This window comes from Crinia signifera, chromosome 12, assembly GCF_055691185.1.
Source record: "Crinia signifera chromosome 12, ASM5569118v1, whole genome shotgun sequence".
In the NCBI taxonomy this organism is placed as follows: Eukaryota; Metazoa; Chordata; class Amphibia; order Anura; family Myobatrachidae; genus Crinia; species Crinia signifera.
The window spans coordinates 45,688,793-45,713,256 of record NC_139228.1 but is presented as its reverse complement, the minus strand read 5'-3'; the positions used below and the strand labels follow the sequence as shown (position 1 = coordinate 45,713,256).

The window sequence follows — 24,464 nt, the reverse complement described above, 5'->3', positions numbered from 1 at the left end:
ACAGACCAGGTAAAGAGAGAGAGAGAAGCCAGGTAAAGAGAGCGACCAGGGAAAGAGTGAGAGAGAGACAGACCATGGATAAAGAGATAAATAGACAGACCATGGATAAAGAGAGAAATAGACAGACCATGGATAAAGAGAGAAATAGACAGACCATGGATAAAGAGAGAGGGATGGACCAGGCTAATAAGAGAGGGAAGGACCAGCCTAAAAAGAGAGGGAAGGACCAGCCTAAAAAGAGAGGGACGGACCAGGCTAAAAAGAGAGGGACGGACCAGGCTAAAAAGAGAGGGACGGACCAGGCTAAAAAGAGAGGGACGGACCAGGCTAAAAAGAGAGGGACGGACCAGGCTAAAAAGAGAAGGACGGACCAGGCTTAAAAGAGAGGGACGGACCAGGCTAAAAAGAGAGGGACGGACCAGGCTAAAAAGAGAGGGACGGACCAGGCTAAAAAGAGAGGGACGGACCAGGCTAAAAAGAGAGGGACGGACCAGGCTAAAAAGAGAGGGACGGACCAGGCTAAAAAGAGAGGGACGGACCAGGCTAAAAAGAGAGGGACGGACCAGGCTAAAAAGAGAGGGACGGACCAGGCTAAAAAGAGAGGGACGGACCAGGCTAAAAAGAGAGGGACGGACCAGGCTAAAAAGAGAGGGACGGACCAGGCTAAAAAGAGAGGGACGGACCAGGCTAAAAAGAGAGGGACGGACCAGGCTAAAAAGAGAGGGACGGACCAGGCTAAAAAGAGAGAGAGACAGACAGGCCAGGGAGAGAGAGGTGTTCTCAGTGCAGTTGCTGGATCCCTGCACATCCTGCCAGTGCTGACACACCACCTCTTCACTGCTTGGCTTGCAGCTTCCCCTCCGCTCAGGCTCAGTCCTCTGCTATCTTTAGGCCACTCAAGCTGCCCTCTGCTGCTACTCCTCTCGCATACCTCCCAACATGACCCTCTCCAGGAGGGACAGAATGCTCTGTTTCTGGACTTCCATCTTAATTTATGATTGCCATCACCTGTTTTAAACAGGGTAATTGATAAGAAAGGTGTTTCAGCACAGGTGATGGTAATCCATAAATTAAGAGGAAAGTCCAGAAACAGCATAGGGTCATGCTGGGAGGTATTCTCTCTCCCTGCTCCTCCGCGCCAGGAAGAGACCGGAAGCCAGGAACACAAGGACAGGTGCAGCCTAATGACGTTGTAACGTCTCTACAGAGGGGAAGGGGGGGGGGTAGACTTATGACAAGGCTTTATCCTGCACTGGGTGGGCGGCCATGCTCATTGCATTAATTGTACTTTTAAAAAAAAAAAATGAAATAACAGAAGGGTGGAGCAGGACTGAGCAGCCCACACACACAAATACACTACAAAGCTCTGCATTTTGATTACGTATGCGCCCATTTTTCATTTGGGCAAGTGCTGCAGCCACTCACCCCTGAGATCGCGCGGTCAGTGGCCCAGCCAGGGGGAGAGAAGAACAGCTGATCGGAAATTGGCCCAGTTTCCTTAATTCGCCATGCAGCGTGAGATGCCTGGAGAAAGTGAGCCACCATATCTCATGCAACTGTGCTAGCATCGGGCATCTAGGACATTCCAGGAGACTGTGCTGATTTAATGCAATACTTGAATATTGTGTGCAACTGGTCTGAATAAATACCATTACGAAGATTTTATAGGAATAAAGCTGCAGCTGCTAAATTGTAGCATTTCTTGTGCAAATTCAAAGATTCTATCTTCTGCTCCATGGGATGTTTCTGTCCTCCATGAGAGTGCCTTAGGACACTTGTGTTACGATTTGACAGGTGTATCACTCAAAATTGTGTTGCAAACCAAGTAATAATGCTATAAATCAGCGCAGTCTCCTGGTGCATCCCAGCAGCATTGCGATTAAGACACATTTTAGGCAAAATCGACATCCAAACTTAGGGCAGTATTCAATGTGAAATTTTCTCCGTGCATGGCGAGAGATTTTTTCTCTCGCCATGCACTCTCCGTGTTCCGGAGCCTCCTGCTCCCCCTATTCAACGTGTTAAAGACTCGCCGCCACTCGCGGCGAGTCTTAACCCCTGCAGCGGACGAGCGTCCGCGGCAGGGAGCTGTCAGGGAGCCGGAGACGTAGCAGCCAAGAGAGATTAAAGTCTCTCTTGGCTGCTGCAGGGGATATGGGGAGGGGAGCAGGGCTCCCCTGGACCCAGGCAGCACAGGCTGCCCCCCCTATAGCCAGCGGGGGACCCAGTATTTACTGTACCCGAACGTGCATCGGGTGCAGTGAATATATAAATATCTAATGAGCGGCTCGAGCGCTCCGGCCCCCTGCTGGCTGCACTGTGTAAAAAAAAAAAGAAAATGTAAAAAAATATTTTTTTTAAAATTAAATATATATTCATGTGCTATAGGCACATGAATAAAAATAACATGGCCCTTCACAGAAAAAAAAACCTGATTTTTTGACACCAAAATTTAAAAAAACACCCTTTTAGTTTAAAAGTTCACATTCCTGCTCTCCATCAAAAGATGGAGAATTTCTACACGGAGAGAGACGGCGAGAATCACTTAGAAAGACGGAGAATATTTCACATTGAATAGGGTGGCTCGCCTTTGGAGAAAAAAAACCTCTCTCCACCGCGTGAAAAGCACAAACTCTCCAGAAATCACAGCGAATTTTTCTCATTGAATACTGCCCTTAGTCTCACAGAATATTATGCAATGAGAGAGAATGTTCAGCGAAAAATGCAGAAATGTTATATAAAATGGATGCAGAACAACTGCACTTTGCTCAGAGCAGAGGAGGAACTACCATTGGTACAGCAGGTGCATTACTTTGGGGCCCCTGAGGACTCAGGGGCCCCTATAGAATATGTGTGTGCTATATAAATAACTGGTAATTATTAATAATAAAAACAAATCTAGTCCCGAGTTGTTTTTCCTCAACTGGAAATTGTAAAGCCCGAGCTACAGTATCCTTTACATGTCACAAGATAGCTTGTGTGTTCCTATTATGGCAGGACACGTGGGCATCTCCTAAGGCTGGAGTTAAGGAGATTTCACATGCAGTAAAGGAAAGGAAAGGGTTCTTCACAGTTAGGGCAATTAAGATCTGGATCTGTCTGCTGCGAAAAGGTTGTGATGGCTGATTCGCTCTTTTTTTTTCTTTCCACAAAGATCTCATGGTGGTTCTCCATAAACTGGCCCTTGATATTTACCAACTGTTCACATTTTCCATACCATCTGTGGATCTGTACAATCATCGGTTGGAGATGAATGCACCACATGTGTAAATATGTGTAGTAATAATGTCAACACCTGTGCACCAGCTAGGTGGTCTGAAAAACGTGAAGTTGTAGAGCAAAATATTTTTATTGAAAATATTTTTAGGACATAATAAACAAATTTGCAGTGCAGTAAGATAACACCATCAACATTGTCATAAAGTCCTACATAAATCGTAGGTACTTATGTAATATCTTGGCGATTTTTTTCATCGCATCACATGCAATATAGTGGCATACAATTCATGCGATGCGATTTTTCATTGTAAAGTCACGATTTTTATTTGTATAGTCACCCATGAGTGATTTCATACCCCCACTATCCAACTACGCATGGAGTTGATTTTATATAGCGTGGCGAGCGCACCGAGCCCGAAGCGTGGCGAGCGGACGCAGAGTACATGTAAAGTAACCTGTGTCTCCTCGCGGGGCTCGCTGCGCTCGCCGCGCTTCGGGCTCGGTGGCTCGCTGCGCTCGATGCGTAGTTGGATAGTGGGGGTATGAAATCACCCATGGTTGACTATACAATTAAAAATCGGGTCTTTACAATTAAAAATCGCATCGCATGCCTTAAGTAGTGGCATGCAATTACAAAATCAGGCGCCCAGATAATACATAAGTACCAAATCGTATAAAAAAAAGGAGGGGGCGTGGCTTGGCCTGACATTGCGAGCTCCTCCGATATCCTGCTCAATTATCCTGCCCCAGGGACCGTGGACCCTCTGCCCCTCTCCACATACCATCCATGATCCGGAGTCTCTCCTGCTTCACCCGCACTGCCTGTGTCTCTTCGCCACGTCCCACATATGCAGCAGCAGCCGCCAAAACTTAGAGCGTAGTGTGCTGGCGGGCGCCATCTTGGGGACCTTCTGCTGCTGCGGCTCCGACTACATCCCTCTCTGGCAGCCGCGGTGGTGGGAGTAGACGGTCCTCTCTTCCATCTGGCTGCAGTGACCGGGAGGCTGCGGGGGGAGGGTAAGCCCTGCGCTTGAGGTAAGATATGGGGGCAGCGCCTGCCGCCATCTTGAGCCTCTGCAGCGTGAAGTGCTGCTGCCAGGCTACTGTTATATATTACCATTACTGCTCCATTCCCTGTGTTCACGGCCTCCAGCCAGTTGTCCGGGTGACAGTGTTACCAGGGCCGGTGTCAGCCCTGTCAGCGCCCCAGGCACCCCCCACTCGTGCGCCTCCCTCTCCCCTCCGCTCACCAACTCGGATGGGGGAGGGAGGGTGCGGGCGCTCCCCGCAGGTTGCCGTGGATTGCCTGTCCAGCACATGGGGGCCTGCAGCGGAGATTGCCGCTCTGACTGTCCAGAACGGAGCTCCAGGGGGTGTGGGTGCGAGCGCGGGGGACAGCGGGTTTAACACTGATGCCGGCAGAGAGGGGTGCGGACGCTCCCCGCAGGTTACCTCTCTGCGACATCACAGAGTGTGGATCAGCGGGTGGTTGCGTGGATTGTCTGCTGTCCACGGAGATTGCCGCTGACTGCAGGGTTTAATGCTGATCCTGGTGGGGGGTGGGGGGGGGGGGGCATACAACTCACCTGCTCCCTGCTGGATTCCATCCTGGGTACCCTGGCCTGCTGCAGCTTTTTAGTTTTGCTCTCCTCGGTGGCTCAGTACCGCCCTCCAGTGGCCGGCGCCCTAGGCAAATGCCTAGACCTGCCTAGTGGTGGCGCCGGCCCTGAGTGTTACAGATTATGCATTATCTAGCCTGCCATATAAGATTTGGTGTATATCAGCAGGGCAACAGTCTGTGTCTCTGTCCCTATGTAGGGGAAAACGTGGAGACACTTACTTGAATATATTAATAAACTACTGCAAAACATTCTGAAAAAAATTATATAACTAGCAAAGTGATGTCAATATCGTTATAGTAAGCCTGGGAGCAGCCGGTATACTTATCTCCTGTGAGCAGTATGTGAAGAAGGCTCCTGTGTGTAGCGCGGTGAGAGGGCTGTCCGATGGTAAAGAGACTCCTAGTAAGCTCTAATCAGCCATGCGGTAGTGTCTTTGCTAGGAGCGCTGCTGAGCCGGGATTTCCAACTAGTTTCCGTGCGGCTCTGGAGATACAGCGTCTGTCAGTCTAATGGCGCTTGTAAGCCAGAGTTAGCCGCTGGTCACTGTGTGGCTAGGGGAGCGGGAGGTCTGCCTGTCAGAAATGCGTGTTCAGGCAAGATGAGAGCTGTGCTCCATGCGGCTGTGGGAAGGGAGTGTCAGCCTTTGTACTGAATGCGGCATCCGGGGGAGGGGGTTTAGACGCCCGTTTCGCTAACGCTTCATCAGACTGTTGGAATGTTAGGGGATTAAATGACCATGTTAAACGTACCCTGGTGCTCACACAGGTGTGGAAGTATGGAGCAGATATTGTATGCCTCTTGGAGACGCATCTCTTTGGAGGCAAGACCCTAGTCCTTAAAAAAACCTTGGGTGGGCTCTATGTATCACTCCACCTTCTCCGGCATTGCTAAAGGGGTATCTTTTTTTCTTATTTTAAAAAAACTGTTAACTTTCACTTGGTTCTCCTGTCACTCCGACGGCTTTCACACCTCTTCACGAGTTGATTTGGTGCTGGTGTCCTCCAACCTAGTCCCTAAAATTCTGAATATTAATTATCTGTCGAGAGGTATTTCCTATCACTCCCCTTTATTGGTCACCCTAGATAGTCAGATGCCCCATAACAATCGTCTGTGGAAACTTAACCCATTCTGGCTAACCTTATTTACTGATGACCAAGCTACGGTTGCTGAGTGGACGGATTTTCATGATTGTAACGCCTCTTGTCTAGACACCGGGTTGGAACACGATACTTTTAAGGCCTTGGTGACTTGTATTAAGCAGACTGGCAGGGAGGAAGAGACCCACTTAGAGACTGAATGCTCTAGGCGATAGGCTATATATTTACTTTTCGGATCCCTGCCAGACCGTTTGAGTTGGGATTTGGCGAGGGGGGAGTGGTCGGCCTGTCTTATAGATAAGGCTAAGCGCAAGTTACTATTTACTCATCACTCCATGTACTCCCAGGCCGATGTGGGGGGCAGTTACTTGGCCTTTCTGGCCAGAGAGGATCATGGTGGTGGCGCTATCCATCAAATTCATAACTCCAGTGGCTCCCTACAATACTCCACCCCAGACATTGCACAGATGTTTTACTCATTTTACACTTCACTATATGCTTCCAGGGTTTCCTATTCACCAAGGCAGTTGCAGGAATATGTGACCAATGTCCCACTCCACAGCTTGTCTCCCTCAGTGATAACTTACCTGGAATCGAGTATTACAACCGTAGAGGTGGAGACAGCCATAGCCTCCTTCCCTAATGGAAGTGATGGTATTCCCATCGAGGTTTATAAAAAAATGCAGAGATTACTTTGTTCCCTATTTATTGAATTTATTTAATGCACTATTCAAAAACAATAGTTTTCCCCCTACCATGATGGAAGCTATTATAGTGGTGCTCCTAAACCGGGCAAGGACCCCACCACTCCCGACTCCTACCCTCTAAGTTCGCTATTGATGACTGCCATCAAACTTCTGGCCAAGATTTTTGCAAAACGCCTAAATTCTGTTATAAATACCATAGTGCATCCCAACCAAACAGGCTTTATGCCTGGAAAGTCGACAGTTCAGAACTTAGGAAGATTGTTCTGTCACTTGCAGCGGGGTGATGCTGCTGGGTCCAGAGCAGTGGTGGTGTCTTTAGACGCGGCCAAGGAGTTGAGTGGCCTTATCTTTGGGAGGTGTTGCATAAATTTCAATTTGGCCCAATTTTTATATGTTGGATACAGTTACTCTACTCCTGTCCCTGGGCCAGACTGTCTATCAATGGGTATACCACTTCACACTTTCCCCTGGGTCGGGGGACTAGACAGGGTTGTCCACTTTCCCCTGCCATTTTTGCCCTAGCCATTCAGCCAGAGAGCTGCATAATCCGCAATAACCCAAATATTAGGGGAATTTCCATGGGTGATCGTGCTGATGTTATTGCACTATACGCCGATGACCTGATTCTGTTCCTCAGGGACGTGGGTCCCTCCCTAGAGGCAATGCTTAAATCCATTAACTTATTTGGTATTTTCTTGGGCCTTCTCATTAATTGGGATAAATCCAGTATCTTCCCTATGACGGGAGTTATACCGGATACTCTACCAAGTGCATCCCCACTTCAATGGACCTTGCTCTTTAAATATTTGGGTGTATATATATGTATATCATAATATAGATCCGGTTACAACAGATCTACAAAAAAAGATTCAGGTGTGGAGGAGGCTCCCCCTCACTGTGATTGGTCGCATTAATCTTTTAAAAATGATTGTGCAGCCCAAATACTTGTACCTTCTGCAGCACTCCCCTATCTATTTAACAAAAAAGGTTTTTGCTAAGGTTAATAGTATATTCTCCTCATTTATCTGGGGGGGGGGGGTAGGTCTCCTAGGGTGGCCCTGCTGACTTTGATGCGGGCTAAGTGTGTCAGGGGGTCTAGGCCTCCCTAATATATTTTATTTTGCAACCCAGCTGATGCATATATCTAGCTGGCTCGGTGGGGTCTAGGCCTCCCTAACTTACGTATATATTATTTTGCAACCCAGCTGATGCATATATCTAGCTGGCTCGGTTCTGCCTTTCTCGCTGAGAGGGTAGATTGTTCGCTAACTCCACTACATTTCCTTTTATCCTGCTCAACCTTTAGGGGCCTTCACCCTTCTCTTAAGCAAGAAAAAAGGAATGTGCCAGCGCTGGCTGAACAATTAGAAAGACCAGACGGTATCTCAAAAATGTATCAATTTATTTTAAACATATAAAAACAATAATCAAGAAAAATAATAAAACACACATTAGATAAAATGAAATATAAAATGAGCACAGGATGCTTTTTGCTAGTGAATTGCGGAGCTCCACAAGTGTGGAATTCTTGTGAAATGAAGTAATAGTTATATTACCATCTGTTGATCTCTGGTGTAAAGGTTGTGGGCACCAGGAAAAGTGATGTTGAAGTCCCATATGATGGTTCCCTAATGAGGGATGAAGCAGATCTCCCTATTTGGCGTCTTCTCCTTGATAATGGATATTAGGAATTAGGCTTGAATCCCCAAATAAGTTGTAATCCAAATGAATTTAGTGTTCACACTTGCTCCTGAGGAAGCCGGACAGTAAACATCCGGGGAAACGCGTTGAGCTATTGAAAGAAAGACCATATCTCATCTTTACAAGTGATGCCCCTTCTCCCACAGACGTCCATCATCTCCTAAATTCATTTGGATTACAACTTATTTGGGTATTCAAGCCTAATTCCTAATATCCATTATCAAGGAGAAGACGCCAAATAGGGAGATCTGCTTCATCCCTCATTAGGGAACCATCATATGGGACTTCAACATCACTTTTCCTGGTGCCCACAACCTTTACACCAGAGATCAACAGATGGTAATATAACTATTACTTCATTTCACAAGAATTCCACACTTGTGGAGCTCCACAATTCACTAGCAAAAAGCATCCTGTGCTCATTTTATATTTCATTTTATCTAATGTGTGTTTTATTATTTTTCTTGATTATTGTTTTTATATGTTTAAAATAAATTGATACATTTTTGAGATACCGTCTGGTCTTTCTAATTGTTCAGCCAGCGCTGGCACATTCCTTTTTTCTTCACTACAATATTTTGGGCTTGACAACCCAGTGCCAGCAGCTGTTGATAGCGCACCACTCACCTTGTCTTCTCTTAAGCAAGTTTTGATCATTTGGAAACGTCCCACTCTTTTTTTGAATGGAGCGGCATTCATGGTGATGCCCCAATATGGTTTAACACTGCATTTAAAGAACTACTGCCTTTGTCAGACAACAATATTTGGCTGAGGGCGGGGCTTACTTCAGTTGCACAGCTAGTTACAAACAAGTCAGCAATTATGTGAAGAATTTTGGGCCTCCAGTAAATAATTTTTTTTAGATATTTTCAGTTACGCCATGCAATCCACTCACAGTTTGGTGGGTCCGTGCCATCTATCTCGCCATCTCCAGTCAAGAACCTTGTCCTAATTTTAGCCCAGACCAAACAAGTCTCTAACATATATGCCACTCTTAGCTTGCGTATATCCCCTTCTGCTTTAGAGAGCCTGAATACCAAATGGGAGTGTGACCTGGGTCCAATTGAGGAAACAGTGGGTACAGATTTTGGGTTTGATCAAGTCTACTACCCCCAGCGTAAGGTACCAACAGACATTCTTTTATATTTTACACCGTACTTACCGCCTGTGGTCTTTTACAAAACGGGTCTTTGACCAACTGCGGACTGCACTAGATGTGGGGCCCAAGATGCAGGTGGCACATGGTGTGGGTATGCCCTATGGTGTTTGCTTTTTGGGGAGGGATGGGCTGGTGTTTTACTTATGGAGCCAACTCTCCCGACTATGACACCAGCCCTTTGCATGTTTGGCCTTGACATCAAGGAGAGTCACTCTCCTGTAATTTAAAAGTACGTGCTCCGTCTCACTATATTAGCCAAAGTCATTATAGCACGTCATTGGTTTGCTGTGTCTTCAACCCCCCCTCCATTCACTACTGGCGGTCATTGGGCAGTACGGATGGTGTAATGGTTAACATTACTGCCTCACAGCACTGAGGTCATGGCCCTAACTGTGTAGAGTTTGTATATTCTCCCCGTACTTGCGTGGGTTTCCTCCGGGTACTCTGGTTTCCTCCCACAAACCAAAAATATACTGGTAGGTTTGTCTCCCAAAAAATTAACCCTAGAATGTCTGTGTCTGCGTGTACATGTGGTAGGGAATATAGATTGTGAGCTCCACTGGGGCAGGGACTGATGTGAATGGTCAAATATTCTCTGTAAAGCGCTGTGGAATCTGTGTGCGCTATATAAGAAACTGCTAATAAATACTAAATAAATTAGTCAGTGAAGTCTCCAGTCATGAGAGATTTATGTATCGCTCAAGAGGTTAACTTTTAAACTACCATGCCAAGTGGGACAGGTGGAATGGTTCCCCTCTGGCCTTGAGCACTGTGACGCAATGAGGGGTATACACTGCCTTATAATGTGATATGAGCATATGTATTGTACCTTACCCTTGCTGTAATTGCATCTACATATTTCCTGTACTGTTCTCACTTATCACTACGATGGTTGACTTTATCAGTCTTGTAATGATCACACTGAGAGCGCTCCTTCTTTACTTTATTGTATATATCTAAAGTATATTGCAGAGATGTTTATCATTGAAAACAAACTGTATTTGTTTCTCCTTTTTGTTTTGCTTGTTTTCTTTGTTGGTGTATGTAACAAAATTCAATAAAAATGTACACAATAAAAAAAAAAAAAAAAGAAGAGGAGAAAGAAATAGAAAAAAAAAGGTGCAGAGAAACGGAAAGGAAGGAAAGGAGGGGAAGTGGTGAGGAAAAGTATGGATTAGAGAGGAGAGGGGAGAGTCCGAACCAATATACAGTATTTCATTAAAGACAAACCAATTAAATAAAAAAATAACAACAGAATATTTGTAAAGTTTCCCTTCGGTATATATATATATATATATATATATATATATATATATATATATATGTAGAATCTACAGCAAAGTGTAACTGTGAAATGGGGGGGGGGGGGGGTAGACTCCAGAATCATCCCATATGTGAGGGAACCTTTAAAGGCTAACCATTGGCTGGTGATAAAAACTAGACACTTTATCACTTCACCGAGCTTAATAAATCTACCCCTGAGAGTGAGGAGATCGAGGGATAAAGCTAAGGAGATAAGAGCCATGGGACAACATTAATGGGAGAGTGCAAGTTGTGACCTTCTATTTGAATCCACAGTTTAATGGTGTGCATCCTAGACCAATCTAATATTCTATTCAGAAGACAAGCCTGATAGTATCCCTGAATGTCTGGGAGACAAGCACCCCTGCATTTTTCTGTCTCTGTAATATGGAATTTTTAGTCGTGGCCGTTTTCCGCCCCAGACGTCTCTAATCAATATCTGAACATCTCTGAACCACTTGGGGGGTTTTTAATTGGAAGAGTCTGGAGGAGATAGAGAATTTGGGGAGGGAGTTATTTGAAATATCCCCAGTCTGCCAAACCAGGAAAATGGTTTAGATTTCCAAGTCTGAGGGTCTGACCAAACGTGAACTTTAAGTAGAGCTCGAGGACCGGATTGGCCAGCACTAATTTAGCCGGTCAATGTCCATCCCTACTGTTGTATTAAGTTTTTGTTTATTAGGAGGACTATAATTTCTGAAAGTGACCAGGACTGTTAGGTATCTAAGGGCAGGTTATTATCATGTTCATAAAAAGCACCATCTATTCCAGATTATTTGAGGTTAAATTGTGGTTTTGATAACTGCCCAGACAGAATTCTTTCCAGAGTCCTTTGTTGTGGCTTTAATATGCACCCTATATGGATAGGCTAATATATAAATAATTGGCTTGAATATCCAGAACACATGCTTGATGATTTATTGAAGACTGTTATGTGCAAAAGCTGTTTATGTTAATGTGACAAACCTAGAGAGTACATAAACATAGAAACCAAGGGAATGTTAAATTCTTAGTGTTATAAATTCACTTCTCATTAAAATTGTTAATGCAAGCAGAGGGAAATCCTGTAATAATTACATAGGAAGTGGCCTGATGGAGATTACAATTGGTCTCATGAATTATCTGCTGGAATAAAAATGGCAAACACGGAGGCTGCAAATATGTTCCAGTCCACAAGTGACTCCAGATATATTACAATATAATTCTTGTAGAATTAGTCTCGTTTATGATTAGCTAGACTTCTCCTATTCACTGTAAGATAATGATAGGAAATATGCATACTGTACGTGATAGACCACTGTATAAAAGGCATATACTGTACTGCATCCTTTCATAGAAATGAGGATATTCATTCTGTACTCAATAAAGTTTTTATTTTTAAAATTTTTAGGTTTCCATTTCAATATTATTGTATAATAAATAATGCAGTGTTTTCAGAAAAGCGGTTTCAGATTTTCAGAGAAAATTAAATTAACATTGACAATATGCTTTACTAAATATTTTGGTAGTTATACACCAATTTCAAGCATTATACATTTTAATTACAGCACATACCAAATATGTCTGATTCAAACCATTAATCATTCTCTCTTAAACTAAGCTAGTCTTGTGACAGTCAGGACTCATATATGAAGAACCATCTTTGTAATTTTTTCCCCTTTTATTTTTTAATTATTTTTTACTTAGTACGCATTTATTATCCTTATTTAATTTTTCTCTAGTTCCTTGCTCATTTATTTATCATTAGAATTGTGGGTACAAAATGTGAATGACTGCATTATAATATACAAACTACAATAGTGTTTTGTGTGTGTGGGGGGGGGGAGGTGGTTCAATATGTTGTTAGAATTACCGGTGTTGAACCTAATATGGGACTTAAAGATTTCTAAGAATTTATACAGATTTGTTGTGGCCACAAGGTCCATATTTGTTTAATACGTGTTAACTATTTTGTCTCTTAACAATGAGAATATAGTACGTATCAGCCCAATACTAATGTGAAGATTGATAAAGGAGTTAGGTTACCCCTATCTTCTCTCATTGGTCCTCCCCCTTACGCAGTCAATTACTTAGAGTGAGTATTACAAATGACCTAGCTATAGTAGGAACACACAAGCTATCTTGCTAGGGGTGATATGTACATCTCATATCTCTTGGGCTGTGTTTCCCAACTCAAGTCCTTGGAAACTCCCTAACAGTATACATACAGATAGTGGTAGATGCTCATATTAGTTTAGTAATACTATTCAGGTGCATGCAAGGGAGGGGTTAATACTGAGTAAGTAACAAGACATTGGTTCCCCCAGCACACTGAGTGGTATTAGTAACCAATCTTGAATACTACATGATAATAGAATTCAGAGATATTGGTTACATATACCTGCGCAGGTGGATGATATTCCCCCAAGCCACGTCAAGGCTTCTCTGTATATTGGGGGTCCCTAGCGCTATATCTAGGTGCAGGGTGCGGCACCCCAAAAACTTCCATAAGCTAGGAAGCCCAGTGCAGCACGCCAGTGAGATACTATAGTATTAATAATTAGTGATAGGAAGCCGAAGCTATATATAAAGAGAGAGAGAAAATACAAAATGGAATGCAATTCAAATAAGAGAGAGATAGTGTTAGTGAGGGAAAAGTGTTAATAGAATGTAAGGGCATGCTGCACTAAAGCCACCCAGCCAAGCCAGTCCAGGGGCACCGCACCCCACACCACCGTTACCCTAAATTTTGGCCCAAAAGATCACGTACGCACTTCCTCATTTGTCTCCGCACATAAAGGGTGAATTTTATGGGTTCCAAATTATAGGTCGACAGTTAACAGGCCCATATGGTCAACATGCATTATGTCAATAGGTATAAAATGTCCGCATGTAAAAGTCTACATGTTGAAAAGGTCGACACAAGTATGGGTGGCACAATTTTTAAAAACTTTTTCAACATTTAGCATCCATGTGGGTTATGTTTGTGATGGTCTCTTTAGAGAGTAGGAGGCCTGTGTGCAGCCCCCTCCTCTCTCTAGGGAGCGAAGCTGGGAGCAGTAGGGTCTGACTGCTCTAATGCTTAGACCCTACTTCGCATTCAAGATCCTCCGTTGTGGAGTCTGAGCACTCAAACTCCACTGCTCATGTGCAGATCGTAGGAAAAATGGCTGTGCCATGCCATTTTTCCACTGATATGCAGTGCTCCTGCTGTGGGACTCTGGAGGATAAGTATTTTCAAAAAGGGTGCAGTGTGCATGGTGTGAGTCCCCCTGGGACTCAGGGGCCTGTGTGCACCATGCACACTGCACCCATTATAGATATGCCACATCACGGGAATGATAACCTACAGGAAGCATGGGAGAAAATCTTGCGTGGGAAAACATTTTCACTAATTTGTTTTGTTTTATATGTGGTTTAAATAATTTTCACTGTGACCTTTTGTACTTATCGACCCTGTCAAACTTGTGACCCAGTTGACCCAGTACATGTTGACCATATGTGGTTGACCTACAGTATTTTTGGTCGCCCCAATGATCCACACCCGAGTTTTATGTTGATTATGAAGCAGTAGGTTTAGTTTGATGGACAGTGCAATGAAATATAGCGCTTTCGTTAAACCAAAAATGTGACCCTACTGATAGAATCTCTGTAGGTTATCTTATACAAGTATTCCTATCACTTTGGATAAAGAAATTATATCTTGTTGATATATAAAGGCTAGCTGCCATGCAAGTACTATGGTTTGGGCTCTGCTCAGTATTTATAAGCATGTAACTGATGCAGTGTCCATGCACGCCACCCTCTCTCCATAATAACTGACCACTGTTTCAGCCCTTATAAGAGGATGTGTACCTCAATCTAGACAAACTGGTATGTATATAGTGTCTGTGGCATCTGCTCACTAATTAGAGGCGCAGCTGTGCTCAGTAGAATAATTTATTCAATACCAGTACTTGACCATATATATATCAATTTATTAAAAATAATTCATAAATTATTATATCATTTAAAGTGCACTTCATAATATTACATACACGAATCAGACGTAACAAGACAAACGACATTTAACCTGATAGGCAGGAGTGGAAATACCATCCAGAGCCTTGGAATGTGTCAGTAGCAGCCAGCAGATTTGCCTGAAAATATCTGTTGGCTGCTTCCCCTTCATGTCTGTGCCCAGCGCTCTATGTGGGTGTAATGCAGTGTCATTTGAAATCACTGTACAGTATATGTTACACGTAGCCACTCAGTGTGTTTTGGTGCCCCCAAACCTTTGGCAATGTATGCCTTTTGATAGTGCCAGCCTTGTTCTTATGTGTTTCTTAACATCAAAGTGGTTACTGAGGAAGTACTTGCATTTGAAAAAATTTTCAAGTAACTGAGGGTTTATTAAAATAGGAGCCATGCCGCACTTACTGTACATTAGGCCCTAATTTGTGTATTTTTCTGGGTGTGGGTTGTTAAGTCTACACCAACTAGGTCGACAGGACATTAGGTCGACACAAGCAAGGTCGACAGTCAAAAGGTCAACATGGGGTTTTTCACTGTTTTTTTACCCGAATGTCAACACAGTCGACATGGACAGTTTGAGGTGCTCCGGATCCTACGGTTCAGCACACTATTTTATTCTCCACGCCCTAGTGGTTGGTAGGGCATGAAATACCACCTGTCGGCACATGTCTGCTCAAAAAACACTGAAAACCCCCATATCGACCTAATGACTTGTCGACCTAGACACATGTCGGCATTGACCCATGTTGACCTAAACTCATGTCGACATTGTTGCCTGTCGACCTAGGGGTGTCGACCCAATGCTTGTCGACCTAGTTAGTGTAGACCTAATGACCAATATCCCCTTTTACTATGCATTCCTATGAAATCACCTTTGATTATTGTATCAACCCTTTTAACCCTTTGCATGCCAACATTGCTGTGAAACTTCAGGTACAGTTGTTTTTAGCTATTTAGAAAATAAGGAACTACAGTTTCATCTTAAAACACTGGAAAAACTATTTCAAAAGTCTGCATTCTAATGCATTCTTTACACACGGGAGTGGTTGTATCACTTTTGTAATCAATGAATTTTTGTTTGATTTAACATTTTTGTTGCATTGTTGTTGTTTTTTTATGCAGGTACCCACAGTATGAGTTTATTAGTGACAATTCCATATCCTGGTCAGCTGGTTTGCATAATCGGTACACTGAAAATTCCTTAAGAGGAGTTATTCTCGATATCCACTTCTTATCACAGGCGGACTTTCTTGTGTGCACATTCTCCTCCCAGGTGTGTTCTGTTACTGTGAATTTAGTTAAAGAAAAAAAATGCATGTATAGATGATTTTATTCAATGCTTCCTATATAGGCCCCTCAAAACCATCTCTCTCTCTCTCTTTCTCTCTCTCTCTCGCTCTCGTATATTTTATGTCTCCTATAAAAGTTAGCTCATAGTTGCCTACACTCCCTGATCCTGCAAGAGGGTCCCATTCAAGTCAAAAATCTCCCACTGTCCTGCATTGTACATTTTATCTCACCAGATTCTTTACATTCTGCCAGGGGTGCCACTAAAGACTGTATTTGCAAGGGCAGTGATTTGCTATAGCTGCTCACTGCTGATAACTCTCATTATCTCCCTTTTAGAAATCCCTGGCAAAAGATAGCACAGCAACACAGATCTGTTTCTCTCTTTAATAATTTAACACACCTCTTGTGCTTTTACAGGACAGAAGGAGGAAAGGCTTAAACTTGGTTTTATTAAACATACAGATTTCATGTCTATTTTAATTTAGATTAATTTGTCCTATCACCAAGGTTCACATTCTTTTTTTTGTGTTCATCTCCCTTATGGCAACTTGGGAATTTAATTTGGTGGAGCATTGCAAAAACCTCCTTTTGAGCCTCTTGCTTCTGTTGAGTTGATCAGTCTCTGAATTTGTCATCAGATGAAGATGGTGGCTTTTCCCAGATGCAGATTTTCTGCAAGGCAACCTAGGCACCTGCCTAGGGCCCAGTAGGTCCCAGGGGCCCCATAAAGATATCCTAGCTATCCAAAAACATTGCCACAGGGAGCATTGCGTGATGGACCAGTCCACACTCCTAAAGTCCCTTTGATGTTCTTTCATGGGATAAAAAAATGTTTGGACAAACAACTTGGTCTCATCCACTGTATGTGGGCATTCAGTTTACTTTAAATGTGACACAGGTGTTAAGCCGGTACTTGTGGAGTATCACGGCTCCCATCGCATGCCATATGTAGTGGCATGAGATGGCAAGCGATGAGATGCGATTTTTACAGTTTTTAGCTATTTTTAGCAAAAATCGCATGCAATCAAATAGCATGCGATGCGATCGCATGCGTTTTTGCACTGAAATGCATCCAAATGCATGGAAATGTGTTGCAAACATGTTAAATGCCCCCAAATGTCATTTTTCAGAGTGTACCACCCCCACTATCAGCGCCAATCCGAAGCGTGGCGAGCGCAGCGAGCCCACGAGGGGCGGCGGTACGCGTCCTACAACCTTTTCTTACCCCCACTATCCACGTCGGCGTGGAGTTGAGAATAGAAAGTGTGGCGAGCGCAGCGAGCCACCGAGCCCGAAGCGTGGCGAGGGGACGCGGACACCTGTGAAGCCCGCGAGGGAACGCGGATACCTGTGAAGGTATCCGCGTCCCCTCGCGGGGCTCGCCACGCTTCGATTCTCAACTCCACGCCGACGTGGATAGTGGGGGTATGAAAAGGTCGTAGGACGCGTACCGCCGCCCCTCGCGGGCTCGCTGCGATCGCCACACTTCGGGTTGGCGTTGATAGTGGGGGTGGTACACTCTGAAAAATGACATTTGGGGGCATTTAACATGTTTGCAAAACATTTCCATGCATTTCAGTGCAAAATCGCATGCGAACGCATCGCATCGCATGCAACGCGATTTTTTAGCATACGATGCACATTGTGGGAGCCATGATACTCCACAAGTACCATTAAGCCTACTTCCAAAAGACCTAGATCCGGATTCAGGCTTGTATGCAATTCTGATGTTCACGCAAATGAGCATTTATCGGTCGACTGTGCACGCGCCAAAGTCCTCTATGCATGCAGGCTGGAATCAGCAGAAATAATATAGTGCTATGGATTGTTTAAGGTAGGAGGGCCCCAAACCGGTATATTGCCTAGGGCCCCATGAGTCTAAATCCACCTCTGGTTTGTCCTGTTGTGAGCCTTATGGGTTTTTTGTTGGTCGCTTAGCTTCCCTGAAAAAAACAGGTAGTCTTTTCTTTCTGCACGAGGTGCACAAGAATGTATTGGTGGAACAGTTATACAAGATATTATCTGGTCATATGTTCATATAATAGAAAATTGTATAAATTCAATGTGTTTCTGACTAAGAAATCAAGCTTCAGGGACAATGTTATGCATGCTGCGTAGGCTGAGCAAACCTTACTGTTTTTGGTTTAGTTCTATCCAGCCTTATAGACTACATTGGGCTAACCTGTACACAGATAGACACGTACAAGCCTGAAAGTGCTCTGTCTTCAACATGCACAACTCTGCCTCCAGTCAATAAGACAATAAAAATATCTCTTGAAGTTATTTAAGTGTCTCTCGTAATTTCTCTTAAATTGCCAGTTACGCCCTTTTATCTGCAATTGATTAGGTAAAATATGTTAAGGACCTCAGTCCAGAACTCTGTTCTTTCTATTGCACCTCTATTAAGTAGGTGTGCACAGATCCTTCCACAGACAAGTTAGATAGGACATTGGAAGCCAAGACTAGATGTAATTGCTCTGCAGAAAATGCTGATGTAGCACAATACAAAATAAATCAGCGTGCAGCACATTGCAATGAGTACACTCCGTTGTTCCCAAATACTCTGTCAGATATGCATTGTTAAATGTAATTACACAGACAAATGGCATTTTTCTTGGCAGCTACTAGTATGTTACATTTTCTCAGTGGGATTTTAACCCATTATTTAATTACTGGCAGTGAACTACAATGCCAAGTGGAATTGCTTAACTTAAATGCGAATAACATTCACATCACAGTGAATCGGGAGTAATCACCAAGGAAAGTGTCCACTTATCTCTGGAAAAAACAGTTTAGAAAAAAACATTTTTTTTGCGATTTTCCTTATAATTCACCAATGTTTTTTTCCAATTTTATTCGTCCAAAGAAAATACATTTACTTTTAAAAAAAAACAACACACAGGTTCAGTGAAAACTGTTTTCGGATGCAGTAGCCCCATTTTTCTGCTCATGGATTTGGTTTTGCCATAAGGAATGAACAGTACCTTCTAGTGCAAAATTACATATATAACGTGTAAACCTTAGCTAATGCTATCCCAATTCCAAACATTGAACAGAATGTTAGAATATATCTCTTTTATATTGTAAGTTTGATACAATGGGCGGTATTAAATGTCACGGCGGTGGGTGTTTTCTATGGGGATAATGGCTTATTTTCGGCGAGGAAACGCCATCCTCGTCGTTAAACAACCTCGCTGTATTCAATATAAGGGAGAAATCCTCACTGTGAGAGGATGGCAAGGATCCCCTTAAACGGCAAAGTTCACCGCAAAGGCAGGGAGCCCGCTGCATTTTGTGGCGAGCCCCGCTATTTTAATGGCCACACTCGCCGTTTCCACCTCGCCGATGGGAACCAGGGAGGTGGAAATGGCGAGTGAAGGGGAGGGAGTTGAATACTCTGACAGCGAGCTATCAGCACTGCTCACCATCATAGCTCGCTGTCAGAGCATTGAATAATATGTCTGTGTTAATATGCCTTTTTAAGTCTTTAAAGCAATGATATGGGTATATATTTGTAGGATAAAATCCAAGACTTATACAAGCTGATTGTAATGCAAAAAGGTCTTAACACTACACACAACTGTTTAATTCTTGCTTTTTGTATTTTCACATACCCCTTCTACCCAGGGGTGGATTTGGGGGCCAAGCCGCCCCCAGGCACAACATTTTTAGGCCCCCCCCCCTGTACTTTGGCATGGTTAGCGGGTGGGACTATGCAGGATAACGGATGTACGTGCCCCCATCCTGCATAAATATGACACCAGAGGCGGAATAAGTGAGTTGTGGGCCCAGGTGCAAAAATATGGTTTAGCCCCCCAAACACACACAAAAAAATGCAGTCTCGTTTTGTTTTGTTTACTTCAAATGTAAAGTCCATTACACATTATGCTGCACACTGTAGTGCCCTTTACACATTCACACACCATTAAATGTCCAATACACATTCACACGCACCGTAATGCCCATTACACATTGTCACCCACCATAATGTCCATTATGCCACACACCATAAGGCCCATGACATATTATGCTACACACTGTAATACCCATTACATATTACGCTAAACACCGTAATGCCCATTACACTACACACTGTAATGCCCATTACATATTATGCTGCAAACTGTACTGCCCATTACACATTATGCTACATGTAATGCCCTGCAGTACTCCTGCATATAGTTATTGCTCCCATTAGTGCCCCTTACACAAAGCCCCAGTAGTGTCTGTTACACACAATGCCACCAGTAGTGTCCCTTACAGTAATGCTCACATTTTTGCAGCAGGGCATAAGGTATCCGTTCGCTGCCACTGTTGCTGCTGAAGATGGGAGGGAAGGAGAGAGGGGTGCATTGCTGCCATTGGTTCCTTGTCTATGCTGGTGCCACTGCTCTGCTGGCAGCAGGGAGCTTGCAGTTGCTGCTGGTCTGCGACTCTGCGCAGAGGTGGCAGATGAGAAGTGGCTTTCCTGCTCAGAGCTGCTGCCAACTAGAGGGTGGCTCAGCAGGGACGAGAGAAGCCATAACTTAATGGCTGGCCTCAGCGGGGACAGGAGAGAGGAGCCGCAGCATGATGAACGTGTGAGGATGGGGGAGAGGAAAGTTAGCTTCCGGGCGGAGGTGGGATGGTGGCACCGGGCGTAGCTTCCCATGCCCCCCCTGCTATTGCCAGCTGTGCTGGGTCTCTTGCTCCTGCAGCCGCGCCGGTCCCCTCCGTAGCAGCAGTGCTTGTCCCCTGCTAACACCGGCCAAATTGGATACGCTCCTACCGCATAACTGCTGAGGTCCCCTCCTCCCACAGCAGTGCCAGCAGTCATCCTCCGGCAGCAGCACCTGTTTCCTTCCTCCGACAGCTACAACAGCAGCGCTTTGCCCACTGCTTCCGCCTCCCGCGGAAAAATGAAGAGGGTGACTGACAGCTGCCGCCCATATCAGGTGCCGCCCCTAGGCCCGTGCCTCACGGGCCTAGTGACAAATCCGGCCCTGGTTCTACCTCATGGATTTATAAGTCTGATGATCTTACAAAATCTAAAGGGCTCCATACACCTCCAATCTGCTGACCGGATGCGACAATTCTCAATCCATCAGCGGATCAGGAAAATGTAATATGTTAAAAATGTCCCCTTTCTGCTATGCCTATTTCTATTGCTTTTTGCAATGTCGGGCATTCAGGGTTTTTACACAAATTTACTATCCCCAATCTAATAACACACCATCAGGGGATTACCCAATACACGCTGCTGTACGTGCACATTAAGTTAAGCCTTTAAAGTTTTATTTTTGCACAGAGCACTTTCTTTACGTCACTTTGCTCTAGAAGGCACTGTTCGTACCTATTGAAATACCTAACACATGTCGACCTAACACATGTGTCGACCTAGACCCCTGTCAACCTTGACCCATGTTGACCTAGACCCCTGTCAATCTTCCTGTAAGTCGACCATCTTATGGTCGACCATTCGACCGTATCCCTAGGGGACTTAAGGTGGCGGGCACACAGGGTGGAGGAGGGGACTGTATAGATGGTGAGACATAGGGTGCAGGGAACTGTATAGGTGGTGACACACAGGGTGTAGGGGGGTAACACAGGGTGCAGGGGACTGTGGGGGATGACACACAGGGTATATGGGGCTGTATAGGTGGCGACACACAAGGTCTGTGGGGGTTTGATACACAGGGTGCAGGGGACTGTATAGGTGGTAACACACAGGGTCTGTGGGGGTGTGTGACAAGCAGGGTGTAGTGACTGTAGGGGGGGAAACACAGTGCAAGGCTGTAGAGTTGGTGACATGCAGGATCTGCGGTTGGTGTGACACACAGGGTGCAGGGGACTGTATAGGTGGTGAAACAAAGGGTTTGTTTTGAGGATGGTGACACAGGGTGCAGGGGACTGTACGGGGGTAACACAGAGTACAGGAGACTGAATAGGTAGTGACATGCAGGGGACTGTAGGGGGTGACACGGTGCAGGAGACTGTATAGGTGGTGAAACGCAGGGTCTGTGGGGGGGGGTGACACAGGGTGCAGGGGACTGTAGGGGGTAACACACAGGGTGCAGGGGACTGAATAGGTGGTGACACACACGGTGCAGGGGACTATAGGGGGGGTGACGAAGGGTGTAAGGGACTGTATAGGTGGTGAGACACAGGGTGCAGGGGACTGTATAGGTGGTGATACACAGGGTGTAAGGGGGGACACAGGGTGCAGGGGACTGTGGGGGTGACACACTGTGTGCAGGGGACTGTAAAGCCGGTGACACTCAGGGTCTGTTGGGGGGTGTGACATGCATTGTGTAGTGACTGTAGGGGGGGTGAAACACAGGGTGCAGGGGACTGTAAAGTTGGTACCAAGCAGGATCTGTGGGGGGTGACACGGTGCAGAGGACTGTAGGGGGGAAACACAGGATGCAGGGGACTGAATAGGTGGTGAAACACAGGGTCTATGGGGGTGTGGTGACACGCAGGGGACTGTAGGGGGTAACAATATTTATTGAGGAAAGAGAGAATGTCACTAAAGTGGTGCACTTAGGAGAAAAACTTTTACACTTAAAAAGTAACTTTTAATGGGAGTAGCTGATAAAATGTTGCGAAATATGGACTAAAAACAAAACATATAAGACACGGACAGTGTAGTTAAAAGGATACTAAATCCTCACACAGTGATCCCCACTGACCAGCCGTCCCCTATATTTTATTGATTTTTCTAATAGTGCGCGTTTTTAAAGTAATATACAGATTTTTAATTAGTCCTGTTGGAGTCCCACGGGTACAATGTGTACGAGGGAATTAAATTATCCCATATATAATGGCGACAATGCAGGTACTAATATGTGTGGCAAGTGCTTAACATATATGAGACAGGGAATACAGCTCGGAGCCAGTAGTGTGAGGCAGCGTGCATGTATTTCCCTGATGCTGGCTGGGTTCAACTTAGGCAGCCCGATCCAGGTGCTGGCAACTAAGTCAGCGCTGGAGTTCCCGGCTGTCTGATGGGACCCGCCGCCGCTTCTTGCCGTGTAGGGGTGTCAGATACGTGCCGGAGTGTCAGGTGGTGACGCTGCCGGTCAGACACTGCCCTATCTAGAGCTGCGGTGAGTGGCGCCACCACACCGCTTCTCAAGCTCCACGGACTCACTGAAAAGTGACGTCCGTTCAAAACGCCGCACAAGTTACACTAAACATATACAAAATACATTTCAAGAGGGGAGGGGAGGCAGGGGGGTTTACACTGCGGGCGCAGTCGGTCTGCGTACGCTTCGCAGTTAAGCTTCGTAGGACCTACGAAGCTTAACTGCGAAGCGTACGCAGGTGGAACTGTATAGCTGGTGACACACATGGTGCAGGGGACTGTAGGAGGGGGGCACACAGGATGCAGGGTACTGGAGGGGTGTGACACGCAGGTTCTGTGGGGGTGTGTTACACACCGGGGTGTGATTTTTTTTTTTTTAGTCTAATTCCATGTTTATCCCCTGCACCTACAGTTCTCTGCACACTATGTGTTGCTGCCCCCCACTACAGTCACTGCACCCTGTGTGTCACTCCCTTAAGGTCCCCTTTTCCCTGTGTGTTATCCCAATACAGTCCCCTATTTAATTGAAATCCCAACTGAATCCCAATCTCAATAAAATATGAAGACAAAAGCATAAAACATTGGAATTCATATGTTAATTTTTTTCATGTTTTTTTAAGGCAACAAAGTAATTTGACCTAAGTTAAAAGTATAAACAATTCTGTTGGTAAAGATTTTTTATTTTTTTTTGCATTTTGCACAAAACAGTGATATTATATGAACATTTTCATTAAACATTTAAAATAATTCCAATACTCTTAAGCTGGCCATACATCAGAAAGATCGATCTTAAGATCGATTGCACTCATGATTGTGTACAATTTCCCTTGAAATCCCCAGCAGTCCTTGGTGGTTTTTGGACACACAATCTACACACAATCCATCATACAATCAGTCATACAATCCATCTGCTGTATGATTGTGTACACAAGATGTGCACACAATCTGCATACAATCCATCATACAATCAGTCATACAATCCATCTTATGATTGATTGTATGATTGTGTACACAAGATGTGCACACAATCTGCATACAATCCATCTTACAATCAATTGAGATTGTATGATTGGGTACAATATCTTTCTGATGTATGGCCAGCTTTACAGTGAAATTTCTGAGTTAGAAAAATACATTTACAAAAAAGCTATGAAATTCCATAGACAAAAAACCTTATTCAGAAACCTGTTGTAACGCTTCCACTCAAACTCCAAAAAGCAATTCCAATCATTAACGCTGGCTCCTTAATGGACGTGTTCCTTGCGCAATACAGATATTATGCACCAGCACAGCCTGTGGGTAAGTGCA

At 44.6% G+C, this 24,464-nt stretch overlaps 1 protein-coding gene across 8 annotated transcripts in view; it reads left to right on the top strand.

The window, feature by feature from the left end:
• Nucleotides 1-24,464, top strand: part of FUT8 (fucosyltransferase 8) — a 315,179-nt gene that overhangs the window by 281,666 nt on the left and 9,049 nt on the right. For all 8 annotated transcript variants that reach the window (XM_083167148.1, XM_083167141.1, XM_083167143.1 and 5 more), the window contains one exon: nucleotides 15,923-16,073. In XM_083167148.1, the coding sequence (XP_083023274.1) occupies nucleotides 15,923-16,073 (151 nt within the window). The remainder of the gene's footprint in view (nucleotides 1-15,922; nucleotides 16,074-24,464) is intronic.